Source organism: Herpailurus yagouaroundi, unplaced genomic scaffold (assembly GCF_014898765.1).
Source record: "Herpailurus yagouaroundi ecotype Mexico unplaced genomic scaffold, PumYag 186, whole genome shotgun sequence".
In the NCBI taxonomy this organism is placed as follows: domain Eukaryota; kingdom Metazoa; phylum Chordata; class Mammalia; order Carnivora; family Felidae; genus Herpailurus; species Herpailurus yagouaroundi.
Genome location: NW_024412417.1, coordinates 9,012,853 through 9,036,027, shown reverse-complemented (window position 1 = coordinate 9,036,027; position 23,175 = coordinate 9,012,853). Strand labels below are relative to the sequence as shown.

Genomic DNA, 23,175 nt, shown 5'->3' with positions numbered 1-23,175 from the left:
TAGGTGCCCAAAGCAGTTTGTACATCCTTCAATTAAAGAACTTAAAACAGTTTCATGGCAATTTTTGAATTCAATGTCTCTCTCACTTCAAGGCCTTCAAGGACCACGTCTCATTCCTCTTTGGTACAAGGCATCTGGCACTCACTGACATGCAGGCCAGTGCACCGTGAGTATTTGTTGAGTGAATCAGTGAAGGAATTTACAAATAAAATATTTTTCTAACACATAGACTCTCAAGCTCTGTAATAATCACAACCAGGATGCTCACATTTAAATTTCTCTAGAAAGATGTTTCACACATATTCCTCATTTCAACAACCCAGTAGTGCTATTACTTCTGATCTTTTCCCTTTGTTTAGGCCTAAAAACTCAAAATTCTAACTTCACAGAAAATGGTAAATTTGGAAGAATTTGGGGATGAATGGTGGTTTATTTTTCAAGTGCCAAATGAACATTCTGAAGCATAGGATCCTTTGCCATAGGCTTTGTTCACTGACACCAGAACATTCCAGGAAATGACATTTCAAATAAACAGTTTCAAGTCCAGTAAACCACAAACACAAAGAAGTATTCAATAGCATTTCAAAGCAAATAGCCTTCTGTTGACAGTTACACAGGAATGACTGATTATATTTGGAAAGCACAAATATCTCTTCTGTTAGATTAATTGAATATAATTTTAGCTGAGGGCCTGGGCAAAAGAGTGAACCTATAATAATAGTAAAAGAAGAGAACAAAGGAAAAGAGATAAGGAGGGAAGGATGGACCTTAGAACTATATTCCTAAATATCAGAAATCCCTGCTTGACCAACATTCAAATTCACAAGCCCCACTGTAGGACTTTGACATACACGCGTGCTGCATGACATATCGTCCAAGGAACAGCAGCCAAAAGAAGTTACTTTCCTTGGAAAAAGAGATTGCCACAGAGTTTTCATACTTACCACTTAAATAGTTTGGGCTTAATATAGTTAAGTAATATAATTATGAACCCATTTCCCAAAGTCCTATTTCTTGTTCATGTGTACCAGTTATTTTCTTTTTTTTTTTTTTAATTTTTTTTCCCAACGTTTATTTATTTTTGGGACAGAGAGAGACAGAGCATGAACAGGGGAGGGGCAGAGAGAGAGGGAGACACAGAATCGGAAACAGGCTCCAGGCTCTGAGCCATCAGCCCAGAGCCCGACGCGGGGCTCGAACTCACGGACCGCGAGATCGTGACCTGGCTGAAGTCAGACGCTTAACCTACTGCGCCACCCAGGCGCCCCGTGTACCAGTTATTTTCAACTAGAACTCATATGTCACATGTTGGACCCAGCTCTTTGTATTAAAACACATAGGCAATCTACAAATAGAAATCCACAATCTAATTTTAACTTTAAAGAGTAAGACTCAGTGGGCACAATCACAGGAAGTGAGGTACAGAGATGACACTGGGCATTTGACCTAAGCAGGAAGTGACAAGGAGAAATTCAGACGCCTGAAAATGTAGTATGAAAGTAGAAAAAAGTGAAGGAGTCACTGGGTTTCCATCATATAAGAGATAGCAGCTTAAATAGTAAAGAGAAAGCATATTTAGGTATACCACAGCAGCTGGACCTAGAGTTACATCAGTGTAACTAACATATTAAGTGAAGAAGCAATATATTTACTAATGGGGGTAAGGGTAAAAAAAAATATCATTCTCTTTTACATAAAAAATATAGTACTGTCAGCGTTACACTTATTAAATAATAATAAAAGTTAACATTTATTGAGTACTCGGTTGGATCAGACACTATTCTAAGTACATTACGTGAGTAGACTATTTAGTTTTCAAAGCAACTGTATGAGTTAGGAACATTATTATCCCAATTTCACAGATGAGAAAACTGAGGCACAGAAAGGCAAAAGCCACACACTTTGTAAATGCAGAGCCAGGATATGAACTCAGGCAGTCTGGCTCCATAGTCCTATGCCTTTTAACAGTATGTCATGCTACCTCTTAACACCTACTCAAAAGAAATATTACTCTTTATTTTAGAGTTTGTTTTCATATGTTTACATGAATAAACATCGGTTTCTTCATAGGTTTTCAGAAACCTATAGGAGAGTTAAGTCTTGAATTGAAGGAGGCTATTTACTAGCTATCAAAAGCAACTGAAGTCAGTGTTGAAAAAAAATACTTAATCCACCTTTGCATGATGTTATATTCATCCATGCAACTGAATCCAACTCAATTAATGGTGATTTAGGATTCCATGCTGAATACTAAAAATGTTAGATTCAAAGCCTAGAGAAGACATCATTTTTATTCCCATCTAAAGCAGATAAAATGTTCTGGAAGCTTACAGTTAAAAGAGATAAAGAAAATTAAGACCAGAGAGTTCAAATGACCTGCCTGAGGCCAAAAAAGCAGTTTGAGGCACAGAGTGAAGTAAACTCTGATTCAGATGGGTCTGGTTCTCTCTTTGCTATACCACTTTGTTTCTAATCAAGCTGGCTGAACACATCAAAATAAAATCAACTTCCCAAATGCATATCTGGGCCCTATAAAGAGGGAAATGTTTGATATCTGCCTGCCTCATGTCTAGAACCCACTTCATTCCGGAGTTAAGGTAAGGACAGAGAGAACAGACCACCAAGGGAATATTTTTAAGGGAAGGAGGAGAGGATTCACACATAGAGTACCCCAGATCTTCTCTGAAGGAATGTATGTTTTGGGTTTTGTTTGCTGGACAATTCATCTCTCTCAAACCTTACACAATTCTAAAAGCAGACCTTGAAATTATGTCTATACTGGCACCTATATGTGTAGGTGCTTGGGTATGCTCCAATTCTATTCTAAGGGTTCTTAAGAACAGAGGACATGTTCTAAACCTTTCTGTATGTCCAGATTTTACCGAGTGCTTTCATACAGTAGGTGTTCAGTATGGAAGTGTTGAAAGTGTAAGTACATGGAATGTAAGGTTTCCAATGAGTTCATTTTCTCTCTCTCTAAAAAAAAAAAAAAGTCCTGTATTCAGGTCTCTTAGTGATTTTTTTTTATTAGTTTATTTTAGTGGAGAAATTTTATGTATTCCTCCACCACCACCCCTGACCTGCCAAGGGGTATTTGGCAATGTCTGGAGACCATTTTGGTTGTTAAAACTTGAGGGGGATGGTGCTTATTGGTAGATAAGAGTCCAGGGATGCTGCTAAACATCCTACATGCATGAGACAGACCCCACAATAAAGAATCATGTAGCCCCAAACGTCAGTAGTATCAAGGTTAAGGACACAGGACTGTTTAGAAGTACAAAACGCACAACCACCTCTCCATTTCCCCATTTTTAAAACACAAGTAAGACATAAACCAAAATGGCACACCAAAGATATGCCTTAGCAAGACCATTTCAGCAATCTATTGTTAATATGGCCAATTATTTAATAGGCTTATTTATAGGATTATAAGGGTTATTAAACACTGGAAGAAATGTATGAATTTAAACATATACATATATATATGTGTATATATATATATATATATATATATATATATATATATATATATACACATACATACACACACACACACACATATATGGAAAGCCTTCACCAAAAAAGATGCTCTGATCTTTACTGTATATGAAGCTGAGGCTACTTCACAGTTATGACAAAACATTGTGCTGATGAGGCATTTTAAAGCCACCCCTGCCCTAACTCAGATGTGGGACTCTTCAAATTGTTTCATTATTTCTATTTTTCTAAGTTTATTTATTTATTTTGAGAGGGAAAGAGTGTGGGGGGGGAGGGGTACAGAGAGAGAGAGAGAGAGAGAGAGAGAGAGAGAGAGAGAGAGGGAGAGAATCTCAAGCAGGCACTGCACTCAGTGCAGAGTTCCACCTGGGGCTCAATCTCATAACTGCAAGATCATGACTTGAGCCCAAACCAAGAGTTGGACACATAACCAACTCAGCCACCCAGGCGCCCCCAGACTGTTTCATTATTTCTAACCTCACTCAAAATCCACCTTTTTGACCAGCACACAAAGAGGAAATATATGTTTTTTGTGTGTGCAAATAGGGTCATCAAAAACTGCTTTACTATTGGCTTATCCTTTGTATGCCTGTCCATCTTCTTCATTTCTAGGTTCACCTGGAAGTTCCTGTTTTCCAGCCTAGATTCCTTATTGTGGGTCCTTATTGAAGGATCATTCCTTCAGTTCTGCATTGCTCTCTTTGACTTCTGCCACAGAAAGATAGCTGCAGTAAAGCTATCCTAACAGCCTAATAATGTCTTTAAGATGAACAAGGAAAAGGAGGCAGGGGGAGCTGCTGGCTTTTCTTTGGACTTGGTCATGGTTTCCTTACATAGTCTCCAGCTGATGTGGTTATATTTGCTACAGTTTTATTTGCTTGTTCTTTTTCCCTAGTGCCTCATATTTGATACTTTGGATATCTGGCATACACTTGAATAAAAATTTCTTTCTTTAAGGGGACAAATTCATTCTTTTCTGAGAATAAACTAACGAACACATAGATCTCAGGAGGATCTCTGAACATACTACAGTCACTAATCTGTTCAGTATTTTCTGTGTTGAGTTAAACGTGTCACTACTGAGATCCTCATACATTGGTTAATGACTTTCTAAATATTTACCAAGATCTTTAATAAGCGAGAGTGCTTCCCATGATATAAAGGCTCCACCGCCATCATCCATGGCACCCTGCCCCACATCCCAGCTGTCCAGATGTCCACTGACCAGTACGACCTAGAACAAATAATAAAAAGAGAAAAAAAAATAAAACTAAGCAGAAATGACATCAAAGAGGAAGCATTCATAGTCATTCCAAATATAGAAATGAAACTTTTATATTTTCTTTTCTATTTTTACATCTTAAAAGATCTATGTCATTACTAGTGGAAAACCTGGTATAACGCTCTATATAAAGGGTGTAAGGTCATCCTAACAGTAATAAAAATTCTCACCTTGTACTTCTCTTCACAAATATAAGTTTGAATACTAAAGTGAAATGGTTTATTACTGACCGATGTTTTACAACTTTATTATATGGCTTAAAAGCTAACTGACATAAATGGGGCTCAAAACTTCAACTATATTCTCAACTGTCCCAAATTCTAGCAGACAATAATAAACATGTGTTGAACTGAATTCAAATGAAAAAGTGAGAACGATAATTTTTTATTTTTTATTATTTTTTTAGCATTTTTTATTTTTTATTATGAAATTTATTGTCAAATTGGTTTCCATACAACACCCAGTGCTCATCCCAACAGGTGCCCTCAATACCCATCACCCACCCACCCCTCCCTCCCACCCCCCATAAACCCTCAGTTTATGATCTGTGTACTATAAATCACTCTGGTGTTAATAAATAAATATACTGGGGTTACAAACTACAGTCTAGTTAGACAAAGAACTTTTTAAAAAAAATTAAATTTACACTAGTCTTAAATAAGTCTACAGATTATATTACAAATTTTAAATCACCAAAGTTTTAAATTATTTTCAAGAATCATTAGAAATTATCTCCAGGAAAATAGAAACCATATTTCAATAAAACTAAATTTCATTAAAACATTTTAAACAAAGCAAGTTAAGTGATGCTTGCTTAATGGGATATCCATATGGAAAAATTGTACCTTGACCTCTATTTCACACAATATATGAATGTCAAATCAGATAGATTACAAATCTAAATAAAGATGTTAGAGGAAAGCATAGAAGTTTTGTCAACTTGGAGTAGGCAAAGAGCACACACCATAAAAGAAAAAGTAACAAACTGAACTTTTAAATTTTTTTTTTCAACGTTTATTTATTTTTGGGACAGAGAGAGACAGAGCATGAATGGGCGAGGGGCAGAGAGAGAGGGAGACACAGAATCGGAAACAGGCTCCAGGCTCTGAGCCATCAGCCCAGAGCCCGACGCGGGGCTCGAACTCACGGACCGCGAGATCGTGACCTGGCTGAAGTCGGACGCTTAACCGACTGCGCCACCCAGGTGCCCCCAAACTGAACTTTTAAAAAAATAAGGAGTATCTGTTCATCAAAAGACCCCATTACAAGAGTGAAAAGGCAACCCACAGAGGAAGAGAAGATATTTACAATACATATACACAGCAAAGGAACCATATCCAGACTATATAAAAAATTCCTACCAAACAGAAATAAAGAGGGAGTCAACTTATAAAAACATGGGCAAAAGACTTGAATTGACAACTCATAAAAATAGGCATACAAATACTAATAATCAAGCGAAAAGGTGCTTGGGTTCACTATCATCAAGGAAGTACAAATTAAACCACATTCAATACATTTCCACCAAAATGACTAAAATAAAAAAGATAGAAAATGTCAAATATTGGTGAGGAGATAGACTGGAACTCTCACACACTGTTGGTGTGAGTGTAAGTGCTTATAACCACTCTGGAAAACTGATTTATGTACTGAGTCTGAACATACACACACCCTGTGTGTGCCCCAACACTTCCACTTCTATATATATCCAACAGGAATGTATGTGTGTATGTATACCTTCACCAAAAGAGATGTACTAGAATGCTCAGAATGTTCATAATGGCCCCTGCCCCCCCCCACCAAAGGAAACTACTTTAATGCCTGTTAACAGAGGAATGAATAAACTGTGTTGTGCTGATCAATGGAACACTACATAGCAGTAATAATGAACGAACACAATACATGATCAATGGAGATAAATCTCATAAACATTATGAAATGAAAGAAGCCAGACACAAAATAATATATATCATGTATAATTCCATGCATATAAAATATAAAAACAATCAAAACAAAGGAGAATGGTTACCCAAGGTGAGAAGGGTTAGTGACATGAAGGAGAGCTCCTGGGGTGCTGGGCACATTCTGTTTCCTGATCTGGGTACAGTTACACAGGTGTGCTCAGTTTGTAAAAGCTTATCTTGTTACACACTTAGGATCTGTACACTTTCTCTGAGAACATTACATACCAATAAAAAGTTTTCAAAAGTTCAACAGATTGATGTCTATATACAGCATGTAGTAAGCAAACCAAAGTTGAATGAATCTTCTCGATGAATGAAACAAAAATGCCCCATGACTTTGGGAAAGCAGGATTTGGGTTCTGAAATATCAGGGTGACCCCTTGCACTGCCTGATTCCCCAGGCAGCTGTAGGATCCTCCATTGACTCTGCATACACACACAGCCAGACCCAGCCGGCATGACTTCATTGTAGTCACAAACAAGTACAATGCCTTGTAACTAATGAGACTAACAAATGGCCATGTAATGAACCCAAATGGATTGTTTCTAAGGAAAGAGGAAAAAAATGAAGAAGAAAACATGCTGCAATAGCAGGAAATTCTGACTCAGACGTTGGTGTAATCCCATGTGGGATGGACAAGCCAATTAGTCAACATTCTCACCATCCTCGGACCCATTTTCTCAATGAAATTGGAGTTCCCGTGGATTCAAAGTGTCAAAATGTGTTTTAATGAACTTTTTCCCAGTTAACACATAAGAGTAACTAAATCAAGGCAGCTGTTATTTCATCTTTCAGAATAATTGAGGTTATTTTACAATCATACTTCTTTATGTTTTCTAAAATGCCTCCATTATCCAACCCAGAATTATTACTTAAATAAATAATTAAAAGATGGGAGAAATGGTTTTGAATGATAGGAAATTAAATGTTATCCCATAAAATAAGGTCTTTGGCACAGTGCTAAAGAAGATTGACTACAAACCATGTAGATTTTAAGAGCTTATTTTAATATGTTTTTTAAAATCAGAAAATATATTGGGGGCCACTGTGAGACAGCAGCTGTAATTTTGATATAAAAAGTAGGTAATGACAATTCAGTAGCATTTTTAACAAACTTGAGTTTTCCTAATCATAAGAGCTCTACTCCCCTTAGAAAACAGTGATGCACAAGGTCTCATTCAACACAGTATCTGCATTATCATGCTTTAATGCAGTCCCACAAAGGATAAACCAGTACAACATACAAACTCACCATACCTTGTGTCAGGGTCAGGCAGAAACGAACATTACTTATAATACATTTGTATCCGATTTAGGCAAACATACTAAAAACAGACTACCAAGAGACACAGTAAGCTCTAGTTTCTTGAAAAAGAATCACCTGATAAAAGACAGGAAAATACACAGTCCCTTCACTGCCTCTGTTGCCAGATGTGGAGCCCTTAGTGCAACAGGATGGCCTAGAACTAACAGAGAAGTGGGACACCCACCTATTTACTCCTCTTGTGTGCTGCTCCCTGAGGCAGGTAGAGCACTGACCAATTCCCCACCCACCACTTTCCTTTTTACCACCATCTCTTCCAAACACAGCAAAGAGTAAAAGTTATTAAAACAACAGCAGCAGCAATAGCAGGCACACCAAAACAATTAGGAAGGCAGAAGCAGAACTGTGATTATCTGAAATGCAGCTTCTTATTTGTGAGGAACACATTAGCCTTGACCACCAAAGACTCAGGCCTTGAGGTCGGGTGGGGCGGTGGGAGAGAGAACCTACCACAGAAGGGCAGAAACATACCAGATGGGAACCTGCTAAGATGAACAAAGACCAGCCGTGGCACACAACCCCCTACAGGCCAGCTGTGGGCCTGAGAGCAGAGATAAACTAAATCAAGGGTAGACAGACAGCAGCCTCAAGGACAAGCCCCTTACATCTTCATTATTGGTACATCCGGAGACACTAGTGCAAATAGATTTGCCTGATTAAATGATGAGTAAGAACATAATCAAAATGGGACATATGAAAAATATGGCAGAACAAGGAGAGAAAACAGCCTCAGTGGAAGTACATTCTTATGAAAGCAAGTTAATTCAAGGTATTGGAGAAAATGCCATGATCTTTGGCATTCACTGCATGCATTTATTCAACAATTTGTATTGAGTTCGTATTATGGGCCAGAAATACAGAAATGAAAAAATAAATAAATATTCTATCTTCATGGGATTATCGTTCTGGTAAGGGAAACAGACAATAAACAAATATGATATGATGGTAGTTTTAAGTGCTATAAAGAAATACCAGGGGCGCCTGGGTGGCGCAGTCGGTTGGCGTCCGACTTCAGCCAGGTCACGGTCTCGCGGTCCGTGAGTTTGAGCCCCGCGTCGGGCTCTGGGCTGATGGCTCGGAGCCTGGAGCCTGTTTCCGATTCTGTGTCTCCCTCTCTCGCTGCCCCTCCCCCGTTCATGCTCTGTCTCTCTCTGTCCCAAAAATAAATAAACGTTGAAAAAAAAATTTTTTAAAGAAATACTGGGCAAAGAAAGAAAATAGAGTGGTGGTAGCATGGAGAGGAAAGATCAGTGTGCTTCCTCCTAAAAGGTGGACAGCCACAGGAGTGTTCTGTGCCTGCCCTAACAATGAGAGAAATCTGGATGATCTATAAAAGCATAACTTTTTAAGGCCCATCAGAGATTTCAGATTGTGGTTCAGTCAGAGGCGCTGAATTCCAGAGGACAACAAGCTCAAGGAGAGATGGGACACATGAGTTGCTTGGCCTTTTGCAGAGACAGGAGGGACAGGTGCCAGCAATAGACAGAGGTGGCAGACAAAAGCAGGAATGAAGAAGACAACTAAAAGGTTCACAAATTCTGAAAAGGCGAATGTGGGTTAATATGAGAGTTTAGAATACCTGGAAACCTCTCATGTAAGGTACTAGGTACCCAAATTTCCAGATCTTTTCCATAGGCCTCCATCAGGTACTCCCAAGAAATACTAGGAGCAGAGCAGAACGCCTGAGAGAGCTTGCCTCAGTGATGCAGGAGTGCAGATGATGACCAGATACTATTGGGAGGCAGGCGCCAAACATAACCTGCTTCTGGGGCCCTTCTCTCATAGGAAGAAGTCCCCTGCCCCTCCGGGAGAGGGAGAGTGCTATCTTGCAGGGCAGTCCTGGGCAAAGGTCGGTGGCTACAGGGAAAGGGGTAGAAAATTGCACTCCCACCCTGTACTGACACTAGGAAAAGCATGGATGCCTCTTGGGGAGGGCAGGAAACCAGCTCATACCTAGAATTCTGCATTGACTTAAAGCAGAGTCCTGCTGCCTTGGGGTGAGGGCTCGGAGTGGGGTGGGATACTAATTCCCATGACTACAGCAGAGTTTGGCTTCCACAGGGGCTTGGGAAAGAGTAGAAATGTTGGGAAAGCCCCACTCTTGTCCTCAGGCACACAGAGCCTGGCTGAGACCTAGGGGCAGGAGAACCAAGAAACTACCCTGTCCCCACCAGGAGTCCCCAGTGAGTAACAAGCACAGCATTAACAGCTTATAGCCAAGGGAAGGGCAGGAGCACAGAGAGAAACACCCGCTGTGGTGCCAACATACAGAGCCTGCTGAAAGCTGAGGATAAAGCACAATACTGAGAAAAGTCCTCCAAGCAACCCAATCCCTACACTAAAAACAGAGTAGCAGCAACCCACTGCTAGAGAAATTCGAAACATGTGAGCACCAAAGGTAAGAATAGAGACAATAAAATCCAAACCTAGCTCAGCAATGAAAGATGGACTCATCCACTCTCAGACTAATGGCTGGACAGAAGAGGAGTAAGCACTTTTGCACTCACATACTGTTCACCTCAGGCTCCACTGTTCTGGTACATATGACATCTAGCATGCAATCAAAATTATGACATATAAAATAGGCAAGAAATAAAACAATCCGTTGTCAGGAAATACAATATTCAACACAATACCGTTGACCCAATGTAGCCCATATATTCAAAATATCAGACAAGGAGTTTAAAATAATTATGATTAATATGTTAAAAATCTAGTGGAAAAGATGGGAAATTTCATCAGAGAGATGGAAACTATAGTTACAAAGTCAAATGGAAATGAAAAATATAGTTATTTAAGGAACTAAATACTTAAGTCAAAACTTAAAACTTTTGTAAGAAAAAGAAAAATATTTTCATGTCTTGAGGAGGAAGTGTTCTTCAACAAGATACAAAAAATGCAAAGCATCAAGAAAAGATGCACAAATTCAACTATAAGAAAATGAAGACTTCCTGTTTATCAAGAGAATAGCAGAATGAGAGGAGCTGCTACAAGTTGGGAGAAGATATTTATAATAAATATAACCAAAAAGTGGTTTATATTCAAAATACAGTAAAACCTTGGATTGCGATTAATTTGTTCAGTGAGTGTTCCACAGGACAAGCAAATATTTCTAATAAATTTTAACTTGATAAACGAGTGATGTCTTGCAATACAAGTAGTATGTGACACCAAACATCACATGATCACAACTGAGCCAATGGTTCTTCTCTCTCTGTGGGATTGTGGGTGATGAATGCAATGTCACATTTCTGTGAAATCCTCAAAAGGGGGCAAAAGCAAGTATCATTGGATAGGTTCCTTGTTAAAGTTGCTCGAAAAGGAAAAGATTCCACTGAGCCAATAGATAGCAGTGATTCCATTAGTGATAGTGAAAGTCGTCCTACACAATAACCCTCCTGTCTCTTTTCTCCCTCACATGAAGGTTTTCAAAGGTAAATTCAGGTTAATTTGTTTATTTTTCTTTATAGCTTGTATTTTCTTTATTATTTTGTATTATATTACAGTATTGTAATCATTTTTATGTGAACATTTTTGGGCTGTGGAATGAATCATCTGAGTTTCCATTATTTCTTATGGGGAAATTGGCTTTGATATGCAAGTGCTTTGGATTACAAGCATGTTTCCAGAACGGATTATGCTCATAAACCAAGGTTTGAATGTATATAAGGAATTCCTACCATTCAACTAGAAAAGATGAGCAATCCAACAGGAAAATGGAAAAAAGACATAAATAGGCATTTCACATATAAGAAATTATGAATGGATACAAAGCATTTGAAAAGATGACCAACCTCATCATTGATCAGGGAAATGCAAATTAAATCCTCAAAAAATTATATTCTGTACCTAACTGGAAAAAAAAATTTTAATCTAACAATATGAAGTCTTGGCAAGGATGCTGAGCAAAAGGAATTCTCATCCACTGCAGGAAGGAGCAGAGAAACCTAAATGGCTTATTAAAGCCATTTAGGAAAACCATTAGGCACATCCTATTAAATTGAACATATGTGCATCTCACAATCCAACAGTTGCACTTTCGGTGTGTATATATGAGGAATTCGGGCACTTGAGTTCTGGGACACGTGTACCAAAACGGTCATAGGGAGGCAATCATAAAGCCTCAGACTAAAACCAACCCAAATGTCCATCAACAGAATGGATAAATAAATTGTGGCATAGTCATACAGTGGAATATTATAAAATAGTGAAAATGACCTACAGCTGCATCTATCAACATAACTGAATCTCCAAACAAAAATATAGGAGCGAAGCAAGAACAAAAAAGGAAGTCACAAAAGAAATAGAAGAGTATGATTCCATTATTTAATTTCAAAATCTGGTTGAACTAGAGAATGTAATCTTTAGCAATGCATACAAAGATAGTAAAATTATGAAGAAAAGCAAAGTAATGGTAAACCAAAATCAGGATACGTCTTATATCGGGTGGGGGTTGGGGCAGAGAGGAGGAGCTGATCAGAGAGAGTCATATGCAGATGATCTGAGTGGGTTTCTAAGGCACTGATAGTGTTCTTTCTCTGAAACTGAGTGGTGAGAACGTGTGTGATCTTTTCATTATTGCTTTTTAGGCTATACACATATGTTAAATAAAGTCTTACAAATGTGTATGTTGAACAATAGCAAGAGTTATTAAAGACGTATCTTCAAAGTCATGGGACTCAGAGAGATATATCTGATGTTACAGGTCAGATATATCTCATCCTAATCCAACTGTTACAAAGCAAAGAAACAAATACGGAAAATGTCTACATTTACTTACAATCATAAGATTGATACTAAAATCTGAAAAAGAAAGAATGCCCTGTAAAACCAGCTACAGATCAAAGATAAATGTAAAAATCAAAATTACTTCTATCCAGCAGCATATTGAAAGCCATCATGATAATGGCTCAATGGTCTCCAGATGCCCATAGAAAATGGAAGTTATATAGATACTAGATATGCTAAGAAAAGGCCACTAAGAAGTTAAGTCATACTTAATCTTCTTGGCATGCCTAGTTTTTAACATTCTGCATTTTAAATTATAAATTATATAGGTGTTTATCTAAACCTAACCAAGTTCGTATTGATTGATCCTTAATAAACAAAATGCCCACTTAACTTTGAAGCCTGCTTCATTTTACAAATGTCTTGTTCAATAAAAAAAAAAATCAGAAAGACAACTACTCAGTGTTTTTATTTGTTGCTTTTGTGATGTTTTTCTTTGCTTGCAGCTGCTTCATTCTCTTGGTCTCATTTTATTTGGTGTATTTTAAGAGGTAGCAGGAGGAGTATCAGGGTTGCAAAGTTCAAGGCCTAGTGCAATTCCAGACACAGGAAATCCCCAATCCAATTTTCAACAACAAAAATCATTAGATAGTTGAAAAATATGACCCACAAAAAAAAGGAGGAAAAAAGTTTTCTCATTATTTGGCCTTAGAGAAGAAGCCAAGAAGTGATCTAATAATGGGCTTCAGCCCTGACAGGCCCATCTGTGGAGGGACTGAGCACCAAAAGAAAAGGCAAGGGAACCAGGTTTGGGCCATACCAGTGACTGTGAGGGTCATATAAATGATCAAGAATTTTCTGATGGAAGGCTTTTGTAGAAGTTAAAAAAGTGGCTAACTGGGGAAAGATTATGGAAAATTTCACTCCTGGGAGGGTTTCTAAAATAGGATCCATTCTTAGGTCTTACATGGAAAGCTAACAAAGGAGGGATAAATAAAATCTTTCAAGGTTCCATCTAATCCAATATTCCATGACAGTTCTTAAGAATTCTTCTTCTATTCTAACCACTTTAAAGGAGGAAATTGTCCTTTGAAAAGTCTCCATAACCTCAATAGACTTTTCCCTGAGCATCTCCTAGATACTCTGGCTGCCAAGATCTTCCCACAATTTAGGATCTAAATGCAGGTGGGCAGGCACTTCTCAAGAAATCCATGTTTTCATAATCCCTGTCAGAGACAAAGCCTTGGTTTTCAGAGGACAGTTGCTGCGTGTATTGTGCCATTGCCCAACACAGACAAAGGGGACTATGTTTGAACAAATATTGTCCTTCCCAATGAACAGAGTAGGTGGTCTACAGAATAAAGCTAGACTCCTAATACACAGGGTGTGTTCAAAGACAACAAACATCTGAGCTCCTTTTGAATTAATTTATATTCAAGCTTTGTTTAGTGAAACTGCTGGGTGTTGACTGCTTGCAGGATACAGACTTCTTTCCCAAGATAATGAACCACGTGTCCAAATGCTCACACATCACCACAGCTACTCCTGAAAGGAGCTGCTTCCTCGTCTTGAGTGTCCCCTCTTACATGTTCAGGGCACTCAAATTGGCTTCATAAAAGAAAGATCATTCCTGTTCCTGGTTGAATACTCTAAGCACATTGCTGGTATCTGAAGGTACAATAAGAAGGGCCTAATTTATCTGTGACTCAAGAAAAAATAAGCTTTCGGTAGACTGATGAACGTGAATTGCAGTGTACTTGGAAGAAATGGCTGAAATTGATTAAAGATTGACTTGCAGATGGGACATGGCAGAGAGTGTCTATGGAAGGAAATCATTCTGATTAAATGAAGGTGGCGGGTTTCATCCAGAAGTCATGACTGGTTGCAACTGGCAATGATAATCTTTTAAGTAAAAGACTGTGTTCCTGAATTCCCTCTCCATTGGCCTAAGCAACCACAGGATAAGTTGTCTCACTTGAGAGGATGGAAAGAGTAGAAGAGTTGAATGACAACACTATATTTGAACTTCCTCAAAGGAGGAAAGGGAGATGGACTTTAAGCAATTTTGATCTCAATGGTGATCATCTTTCTCATGGTCAAATCCAACTATGGTACAGGGCACAGCTATAACTTCTCTATTCTCACAGCCATTCACTCATCACTATGTTCTAAGCATCTGTTAGCCATGGCACATATGATTAAAAAACAAAAAATGGAAGCACTTCATATTTTGGTATTCTACAGATTTTCATTATTCAATTTAGACAGGCTAACAGAGGTATCATCAATCTTTCATTATAGAAAACGGGGGCCAAGATGCTGCCTTCCAAAAAAAAAAAAAAAAAGAAAGAAAAGAAAACCAAAGAAAAAGAAATTTTTTAACTTATTTTTTTTGCCATTTAGTTTTATAAACTAAAGGATTATTTTTGGCCCCTAATGTTTTATAAAATCCCAGAAGCCTATGCAGCTTAGGGTACTGTTTTTTGTTTGTTTGTCTATTGATTGTGGAAACTTTCTTAATTATTTAACCTTCTGTGATCTTCTGAATGTTCCTACAGAAGTCATTCTGCAAGATCAGCTGAAGGCTTCTGTCCACACAATATTCTGCAGCCTCCAGTTCTGTACCAATTTGATGAGCCATGAAAAGAAGCTAACAACAGACCAGGGTTTTCTATCCAAATGAATGCTGTCACTTTGAAAAGCACAGTAACTGGAAGGCTGTATAATAATTCCTCCCCTACCACCAGTTCCCATAAAGAGAAAGATGAATTGCTATGGATTAGTATACAGATTTACTTCTGTGGATTTTTTCCCTAGTAGAAAGAAATTTGGTTTGAGGATAGGGTATTTTTAGTTACTCTGTGAATGATTAGGAAAAGAAGGAAGGAAGGAAGGAAGAAAGGAAGGAAGGAAGGGAGGAAGGGAGGGAGGAACGGAGGAAGGAAGGAGAGATTGAAGCAAAATGCTGACTAGCACAAAAAGAGAAGATGAAGTAGAAGACAGATTAGAGGGCAAGAGGACTGCAAAGAAGCTTTGGCAAAGGCAGAGGAAGAAAAGAGAAAGTAAACCCATGTCAAGATGTGAACCCAGTGTCAGGTTGCTGAGGCTCACATGACAAAACTAAGAGAAATTGTCTCACCATATGCTTATGTGCACTAGTTTGATGTCACTATGGGCGTGGCTAAGACTAGGTAAGCTGAGAAGTGGGAAGGAGGCTTTAACTAACACTAACCTGTCAAGATAGCCAGTGTATTTTAAGTTACAGTTACCTAAATTACTTCTACCGCAAACATCCACATTATTCTGTTGGCTCCTGCCTGCCAAGTCCATGGACCACAACAGTAATGCGGAGTCAGAAGTCAACCATCCCAAGTCACAAGACTTGGGCAGTGAACTTTGGGGTAGCTTCATGGCTTCCTATGATGTCAACACTTGACGACAACTTTAATTTTGATGCATAAATTATAGTTTAAATAAAAGATAGTCAAATAACATTATAAATACCCCTAAGAGGACTTTTCAGTGATCTAATTTTTGTCTTCAGAACAGAGTGTCAAGAAGCCACGCTTACTTTGAAAGATTCTATGTCTCCATGGGAAGCAAGCTAATGGTTCAAACACAGTAGTTCTTGGTCTTTACTCCTCTCATCATATTTGAGCTCACATACTCTCAGCCAGGTCATTTTAGTTAATAATCTTTGCATTCAGACTCTAGGAACAAGCCAAATTTCCACTAGCATACTTTGTTTTAGGAAGGGGATGTTGCAAATATTAAACTTTTTATTTTCTTGCATCTTTGTGTAAAAGAATACTATTCTACCCATTAACCCTGATTCAGTCTTATTTTTTTATGGGAATTTTCTTCTCCTAGAAAGAAAAATAATAGTTTTCTTAACCAATATTGTATCTAATATAAATGTTATGTAAGCGTCAGAGAAAAGTGTGTATTGTGTTTCTATACCCAAAATGAAAAATTCTTCCTTTCCATTTAGAATATAATAAATTGAAACTTAACTTCAATATTCACTGTCAAATAACACATCTACATTAAGAAGAGAAGTGATCATTTTAGACTCACAAGAATCAAGTCTCTAAAGGCTAAAAAGCTGATTAACTTCATAATGTTTGTGTATCACAAATCAAAACAGACAGTCTGAAAGTGATTTCCTCTAAGTCCAAACTAACTTGAAGCATGGTCACACTTTGCACAGCACAGAAAACTTATTTTCTGCCCTCTTAGAAGTGTACTTCAAGGATAAGGAGTAGAAGCAGCTTGAATGTCATAATATTTGGTAATGGCAGACCCACTAGATAGAAAGGGGTAAAAATTGATTCTAGGGCCTCAGAGTGCATGAGGAATGACTATTTAAAAAAATACCTAATGATACAAGGTAATTTTAAGAACATTACAGAGACCACAAAGGATAATGAATAGTATAGTGTTCCTCTCTCCAAAATGCAATTAACTGAAATAAAAGATCATGATAAAAGAACGATTAACAGATATGGTGACATTATCACTGCAGACTTAGATTTTTTTAATGTCAACACTTATAAGGTTATCCATGTTCCCCTAAATATTTTGAATTGTCATGAGATTATAGCCTCATCAGTTACATGTTGATTGTGGCCATGTATTTTGAATAATTAACTGTATACCCTGGGAAAAGAAAGAAAGAAAGGAAGAAAGAAAGAACTAGTGAACAAACTTTTCCATCAATTGTGCATTTTCTAAAGAAACAAAAATACTAATAAAAACAAATGTTTATTAATTTAACTTGTATTTTATCAGTGCAGTGCATTTTAAGAGACTATAAAATTAGAGGAAGATGAAAAGAAATACAAAGTACGGTTCTCATGAAATCATATTTGTTATGAGTGTTAGCACGTGTTTAACTTAAGTCACCCCTGGTACAATGTCAGACAGTATTTCTGTCAATACCTCAGAGACACTTATAAACTTCAAGATGATAAACACATAAGATGAATCATTAATATGTTTAACCAAATAATCAAGGTTCTATAATATCACCCTGAAGCAGAAATGATAGCTTATAGCTAACAAGATAATTCAGCAGGGATAAATATCAAGGTGTACATTGCACTCTGAGATGCTGGGTTGATAGCAGTTCATCTGGGGACAATCAGAAAATTTAGGTGGACCTGAACATATTGAGCAGTGTGTCCCAGCTATGGAAAATATTAATAAAATATTAGGGTTTGTTGACAGAAATATAGGATACTGATTATGTAAAGTAATACTCCCATTTCAATTAATCAAACACTTTTACCTCTCTCTCTCTCTCTCTCTCTCTCTCTCTCTTTTTTTTTTTTTTTGCCCAGATACCTATAGAGACCTTCCAGAAAATAGACTGTGGTTGGAGAAGAGATGTCAGGATCTTACAGTGCCTGGAAATAACACTGTTTGAAGAGCAACTGTATATGTTACCCTGGAAAAGAGCATGCTTCAAAGGGCTAGATGCCTCATCTACAAGAGAATGAACTTGATCAGATGGTATAACCAGGCCAGCGAGCAGAGGGTGCATGCATAGATTGCAGCTCGCTAGAAGAATGAATCTGAGCAGTTCAGCCAGGGAACAGAGGAGTCCTCAGAGGAGTAAGCTGCAAAATCCTGGCAGTGTTCAAGCAGAAGTGGAAGGAACATCTGTCAGGTAAAGAATGGATACATGACCTGAGGTCCGAGTGGCAGGTGGGCACTGAGCCAGATAATGTCCAAAGGCACTGTCAGCTCTAAGATTCCATGATTCTAAAAGGAAGAATGGGCTTATCTTGGCCATTATTCAGTGAGAATTGTTAAAGATTTCCTGTAAAACCTGTGTTTTTTCCTAGTACAAATTTCTATTATCACGTTTTTTTCTTCAGTTGGACCCAGAATAAAAATTTAAAATTATGTTACTAGTAATATTTATTATTAAGAAAATAAGACATACTAAAAATAACTTTTTATGACTTAAAATTTGCCTTCTTGAATTGGTGCCATGCTGCATCAAATTCCATTGAAACCTAGGGGCATACTGTGGGAGGCATAATAATTATAACCACTGTCAATATCAACCCCTAGCTCCTTTGGTAATTTTCTGACACATTTTCTGAGACATTTATTTTCTTTGTAGGATGAAGGTTGCTACACTCATTATAACAGTCTCATCATACCATCTTGATGGTTCCTTTTGAACTTTCTCCAATTCCATTGGATTTTGAAACTGTAGCAATCAAACCCATAATGCATAGATAATGTAACTTTTTTGTGTGCTACATAGAAACTATAACACCTCTCCTGATATTTCCAGGAATTTGCTTATTTTCTTTAATGGCATAGAATTACATAAATTAAGAAACCTACAATAACTCTGAATTCCTTCTCAGGATCCTACATTCACACTATTAAAGCTAGAATGACCTTAGGAGATTATGGTCAATGCTCTGCTTTTACACAGAGAAGTGCTTTGCCCAAGTGGCAGGGCCTGAAAATAGAACCCGTTGCTTCTGACACAGAGCTAAGGGCTATTTCCATTCTATCTTTCTGCCTGCTTCATAAAAAAACAATGCAGTGACTACTTTTGATTGCTTTTCTCTAATGCATTACCTTTTACTTGACTGTGCTGAAAATTAACCTGCTACTTTTTGCCTATACACATAGTCTAATGAGTTCTTCCTACAATTTATCCCTATCAGCTGGACATGGGTAAGTTATTTAACCTCTCTAAGCCTTGTTTCTACATCTGTAAGGTGGGAATAATAACACAAACCCAACTTTGAAGTGTGTGGTGAGAATGAAATGAGATGACATAATAGCTTCATCACTGTCTCAGTCACTGGGCACAAAGTATGGACTCTTACATGGTTGCCGTTATAGTGCTGATTACACCATAATTACTGTACGGTCACCCCAAACACTGCAAACAATTCTTTCTAGGAAAAATGCACTTGGGGAGTTGGAAAGGAGAGTGGATTTCACACACACTGCTTCAGCAGGCACAGGTTTAGGGTACTATGTGCTGCTTGCTTGAATTAGAGGGAGCATCAATCACAAGCGTATGTTATTTAAAATATGACAAATATTCTAAAAATGTTGTTTGGCGAGTCTAATTTAAAACAGCGTGAACTTAATCCCATTTGAAAACATTCGTACACCATGAAATAGCTAAGTTACATTTTCATTTCAGTAATAGGTTGCAAAGGGGAAAAAGATGTTACAGCTCAAGCAATCACAAACACACAGCCCTCCCTAACTCTGTAGTTACTAGGTAACCAGGTAGTGCTGTGTGAAAATGAATTCAGGTGTTTGAACTAGAGATTCCCATGCACCTGAGGTGAGTTTGGTCCTGGCAATGGCTAGTCTAATAAATGATTCCACTGTCAATTGCATTTCTAGAGTTAGCAAGACTGGTCCCACAAAGGCTCTCTGTAGGACGGCCCAGAATATAGGGAGAGAGTCTCCAGAATAGAGTCTTAGGGAACACAACAAAGTCTGGCATATTTCATGTAAAAATGAGAAGCTTAAGCTTTTAAAAAAAAAAAACAAAAAGCATATCTTGACATCCCATTTGAGCATAATCTCTGCAGAGAAGGCTCAAAGATCGCTAAGAATAGGGAGTAGATGATAAATGGCAGATATCAGTTTTATGCTATTGTAGACAAATTTAAGTGTAGCGTCGTTTAAAGATCAAAGAAAAAGCTAAATGGCCCATCACAGAGCTCTGTTTCATCTCTTTCAACTCTATACTCTTAACAATTGATGAATTTTCATCTCCATATGTTCCTTCAGTAAATTTCAGTAAGGTTGGACATGTTTCAACCTTTTGAACAGGGGAGAAGGGAGGAACATGCCTTCTATCCTCACCCCTCAGCTGAGAAATACCAAACTCTCTTCTAATGGCAGAGACCTTTTTATTTCCTTTTACACATATTACTCATAAGACTTGAAATACAGTAGAAAATCAACAAACCAACTTTGATTTGTTTCTTTTTAATAACAAAATGTTATTCAGAATCAAGCTAGTTCAGTTCCTTAAAAAAAAAATTAGGGGTGCCTGGGTGGCTCAGTTGGTTAGGTGTTCAACTTTGGCTCAGGTCAGGATCTTGCCGCTTGTGGGTTCAAGCCCCACATCAGGCTCTGTGCTGACAGCTCAGAGCCTGGAGCCTGCTTCAGATTCTGTGTTTCTGTCTCTCTCTGCCCTTTCCTGCTGTCTTTCTCTCTCTCTCTCAAAAATAAACAAACATTAAAAAATTTAAAAAAATAATATTAGTGTTTGTGATCAATGAACAACTAAAACAAATTTATAATTAATTACTTTGACTTTTACAATTCTAATCACCTAAACCCATTAAAGAAGTTTACTGCAAGAACTCACGGATCTTGCAGTCCGTGAGTTCGAGCCCCGTGTTGGGCTCTGTGCTGACAGCTCAGAGCCTGGAGCCTACTTCAGATTCTGTGTCTCCGTCTCTCTCTGCTCCTCCCCCACTCACACTCTCTCTCTCAAAAATAAACATTAAAAAAAAAAAAGATTAAGTTTAATGTGTGCTTCAAAGGTCAAGAACTATACAGAACTATAGACAAAAAATTCAGACCAAAAATAAAATAAAGCTTAAAAGTTAATTACGAGACTTCTGGTCAACAGGGTACAGCAAGTTCACACTCTCATGAGCCTCCTCTGTTCCAAACACGTGGCAATTAGAGATGAGTTATAACAAGTGAAAACCAAAAGGCTATAGTTTGGCTCTAAAAACCAGGTAAACATCTCTATGGACTAGAAATGGATTAGAATCACAAGGCAGTGAGTAGGTCTGAAGCCAGGGGATCTGCAGGGCTTCAGATCTAGAAGCCAGCACTGTCTTCTGGGCATCCTGTTCCTATAGGTACAGAGAATCTGAAGTAGCTTTGCTGGAGATAGGGGGACCTATGTCAGGTTAACTGCATAGAAGCAAGCAAGGTAGATGGGCTCATGAGAGGAAGCTTAAAACAAGAAAACATGCCAAGTGGTACAGCTTTATAAAGAGTTTTAGCCTCTAGAGGAGATATGGACAAAGATATGAATCAGAACCAGGCACTGAATCAAGCTACCTCCTGGCTTTGGAACAGAATATGTGATCCTCATTATCACCATTGGCAAGAGTGGCTGATACAACATAATAAAACCCAGTTCTGGACAGGCAGTGTTGCCGGCCAGGTGAAAGTAATCACAAAACCTCCAGAGAGAGAATGGGGAGCCCAAAGGGAAAGAACACAATACAAACAACAATACAAATTGAATCTTAAATCATCCTACTTAAAATGAGTCAGCAAACCCAAATTCCAAAACACATGAAGAAGTACAGTGTTAAAAATGTCAACAAAATCAACAACTGGAATAAAAATTCCATTCCAGATTAAATTAATTTTATGGAAAATCTACATAACATTTTTTAAAATTATGCTTAGGGTGATCAAAGGACTACTTTTCTAGAAAAAAAAATTTACTAAAATTGACTCAAGGAGAAATAAGAAAACCTGAAAATATCAATAAACATTAAGAAATTCAATCAAGAATCGGAAAGTACTCTCTATCTTCACACACACACACACACACACACACACACACACACACTAAAGCCATCTGACTCAAGAGGTAAATTTTATGAAGGAATAGAAAATCTTCAAACTAAGTCAATTCATTTATCAAGATATTACCTTGAGACCAAAACAAGACAAGGGCATTACACTATAGACCAATCTTATTTATGAATGCAATGCAAAATGATTATTAATGCAGTATAAAACTTCCTCCACTTTCAACAGATAAAATTAGAAAACAGACAATAAAGGTAAAAAAAAAATGAGCTTATGATTTCAGTCAATCTATATAATATATTATCATAAGGTTAATTTGTCATTCTTGAAAAAGCAAACATAAAAACAAACAATATCCTATGTTTGGTCCAAATTGCAAAATATGTTAGTGATTCTTTATGAAAAAAATAAAATCCACAGCAACCCTATTTAATACACATGGAGGGTTCTGTGGATTTGTCCATGCAGACAGGGCATTTGGAATGATCAAATCCTGCTTGTTGCTTAAAGATTAAAGAATAATTTTGAGCAGAAAATAAGCACATGGATTCATTTACTCCTGCTTCACTACCCATGTCTATAAAGCTTAATGACACTGTCCCTAGCACCAAAGTTTACTTATTTTTATTTTATATATGCACTATTGCGCCATCAGTGAAATATTCAACAATCTAGAAAATCAAAACAGAGGCAATAAAACAGAAATATAGCTGTCTTCCATTTCCCCTTCTGTATCAGACAGGAGCCCTGAAGCAGTAAGTGCCTGCCCTGCCCACAGGCTTTTCCTTAGGAAAGTAGCCTCAGGAAT

The 23,175-nt window shown here is 37.7% G+C and overlaps 1 protein-coding gene across 8 annotated transcripts in view; it reads right to left on the bottom strand.

The window, feature by feature from the left end:
- CPQ (carboxypeptidase Q) overlaps positions 1 to 23,175 on the bottom strand; it is a 465,818-nt gene that overhangs the window by 253,049 nt on the left and 189,594 nt on the right. For all 8 annotated transcript variants that reach the window (XM_040494042.1, XM_040494043.1, XM_040494046.1 and 5 more), the window contains exon 5: positions 4,621 to 4,732. In XM_040494042.1, the coding sequence (XP_040349976.1) occupies positions 4,621 to 4,732 (112 nt within the window). The remainder of the gene's footprint in view (positions 1 to 4,620; positions 4,733 to 23,175) is intronic.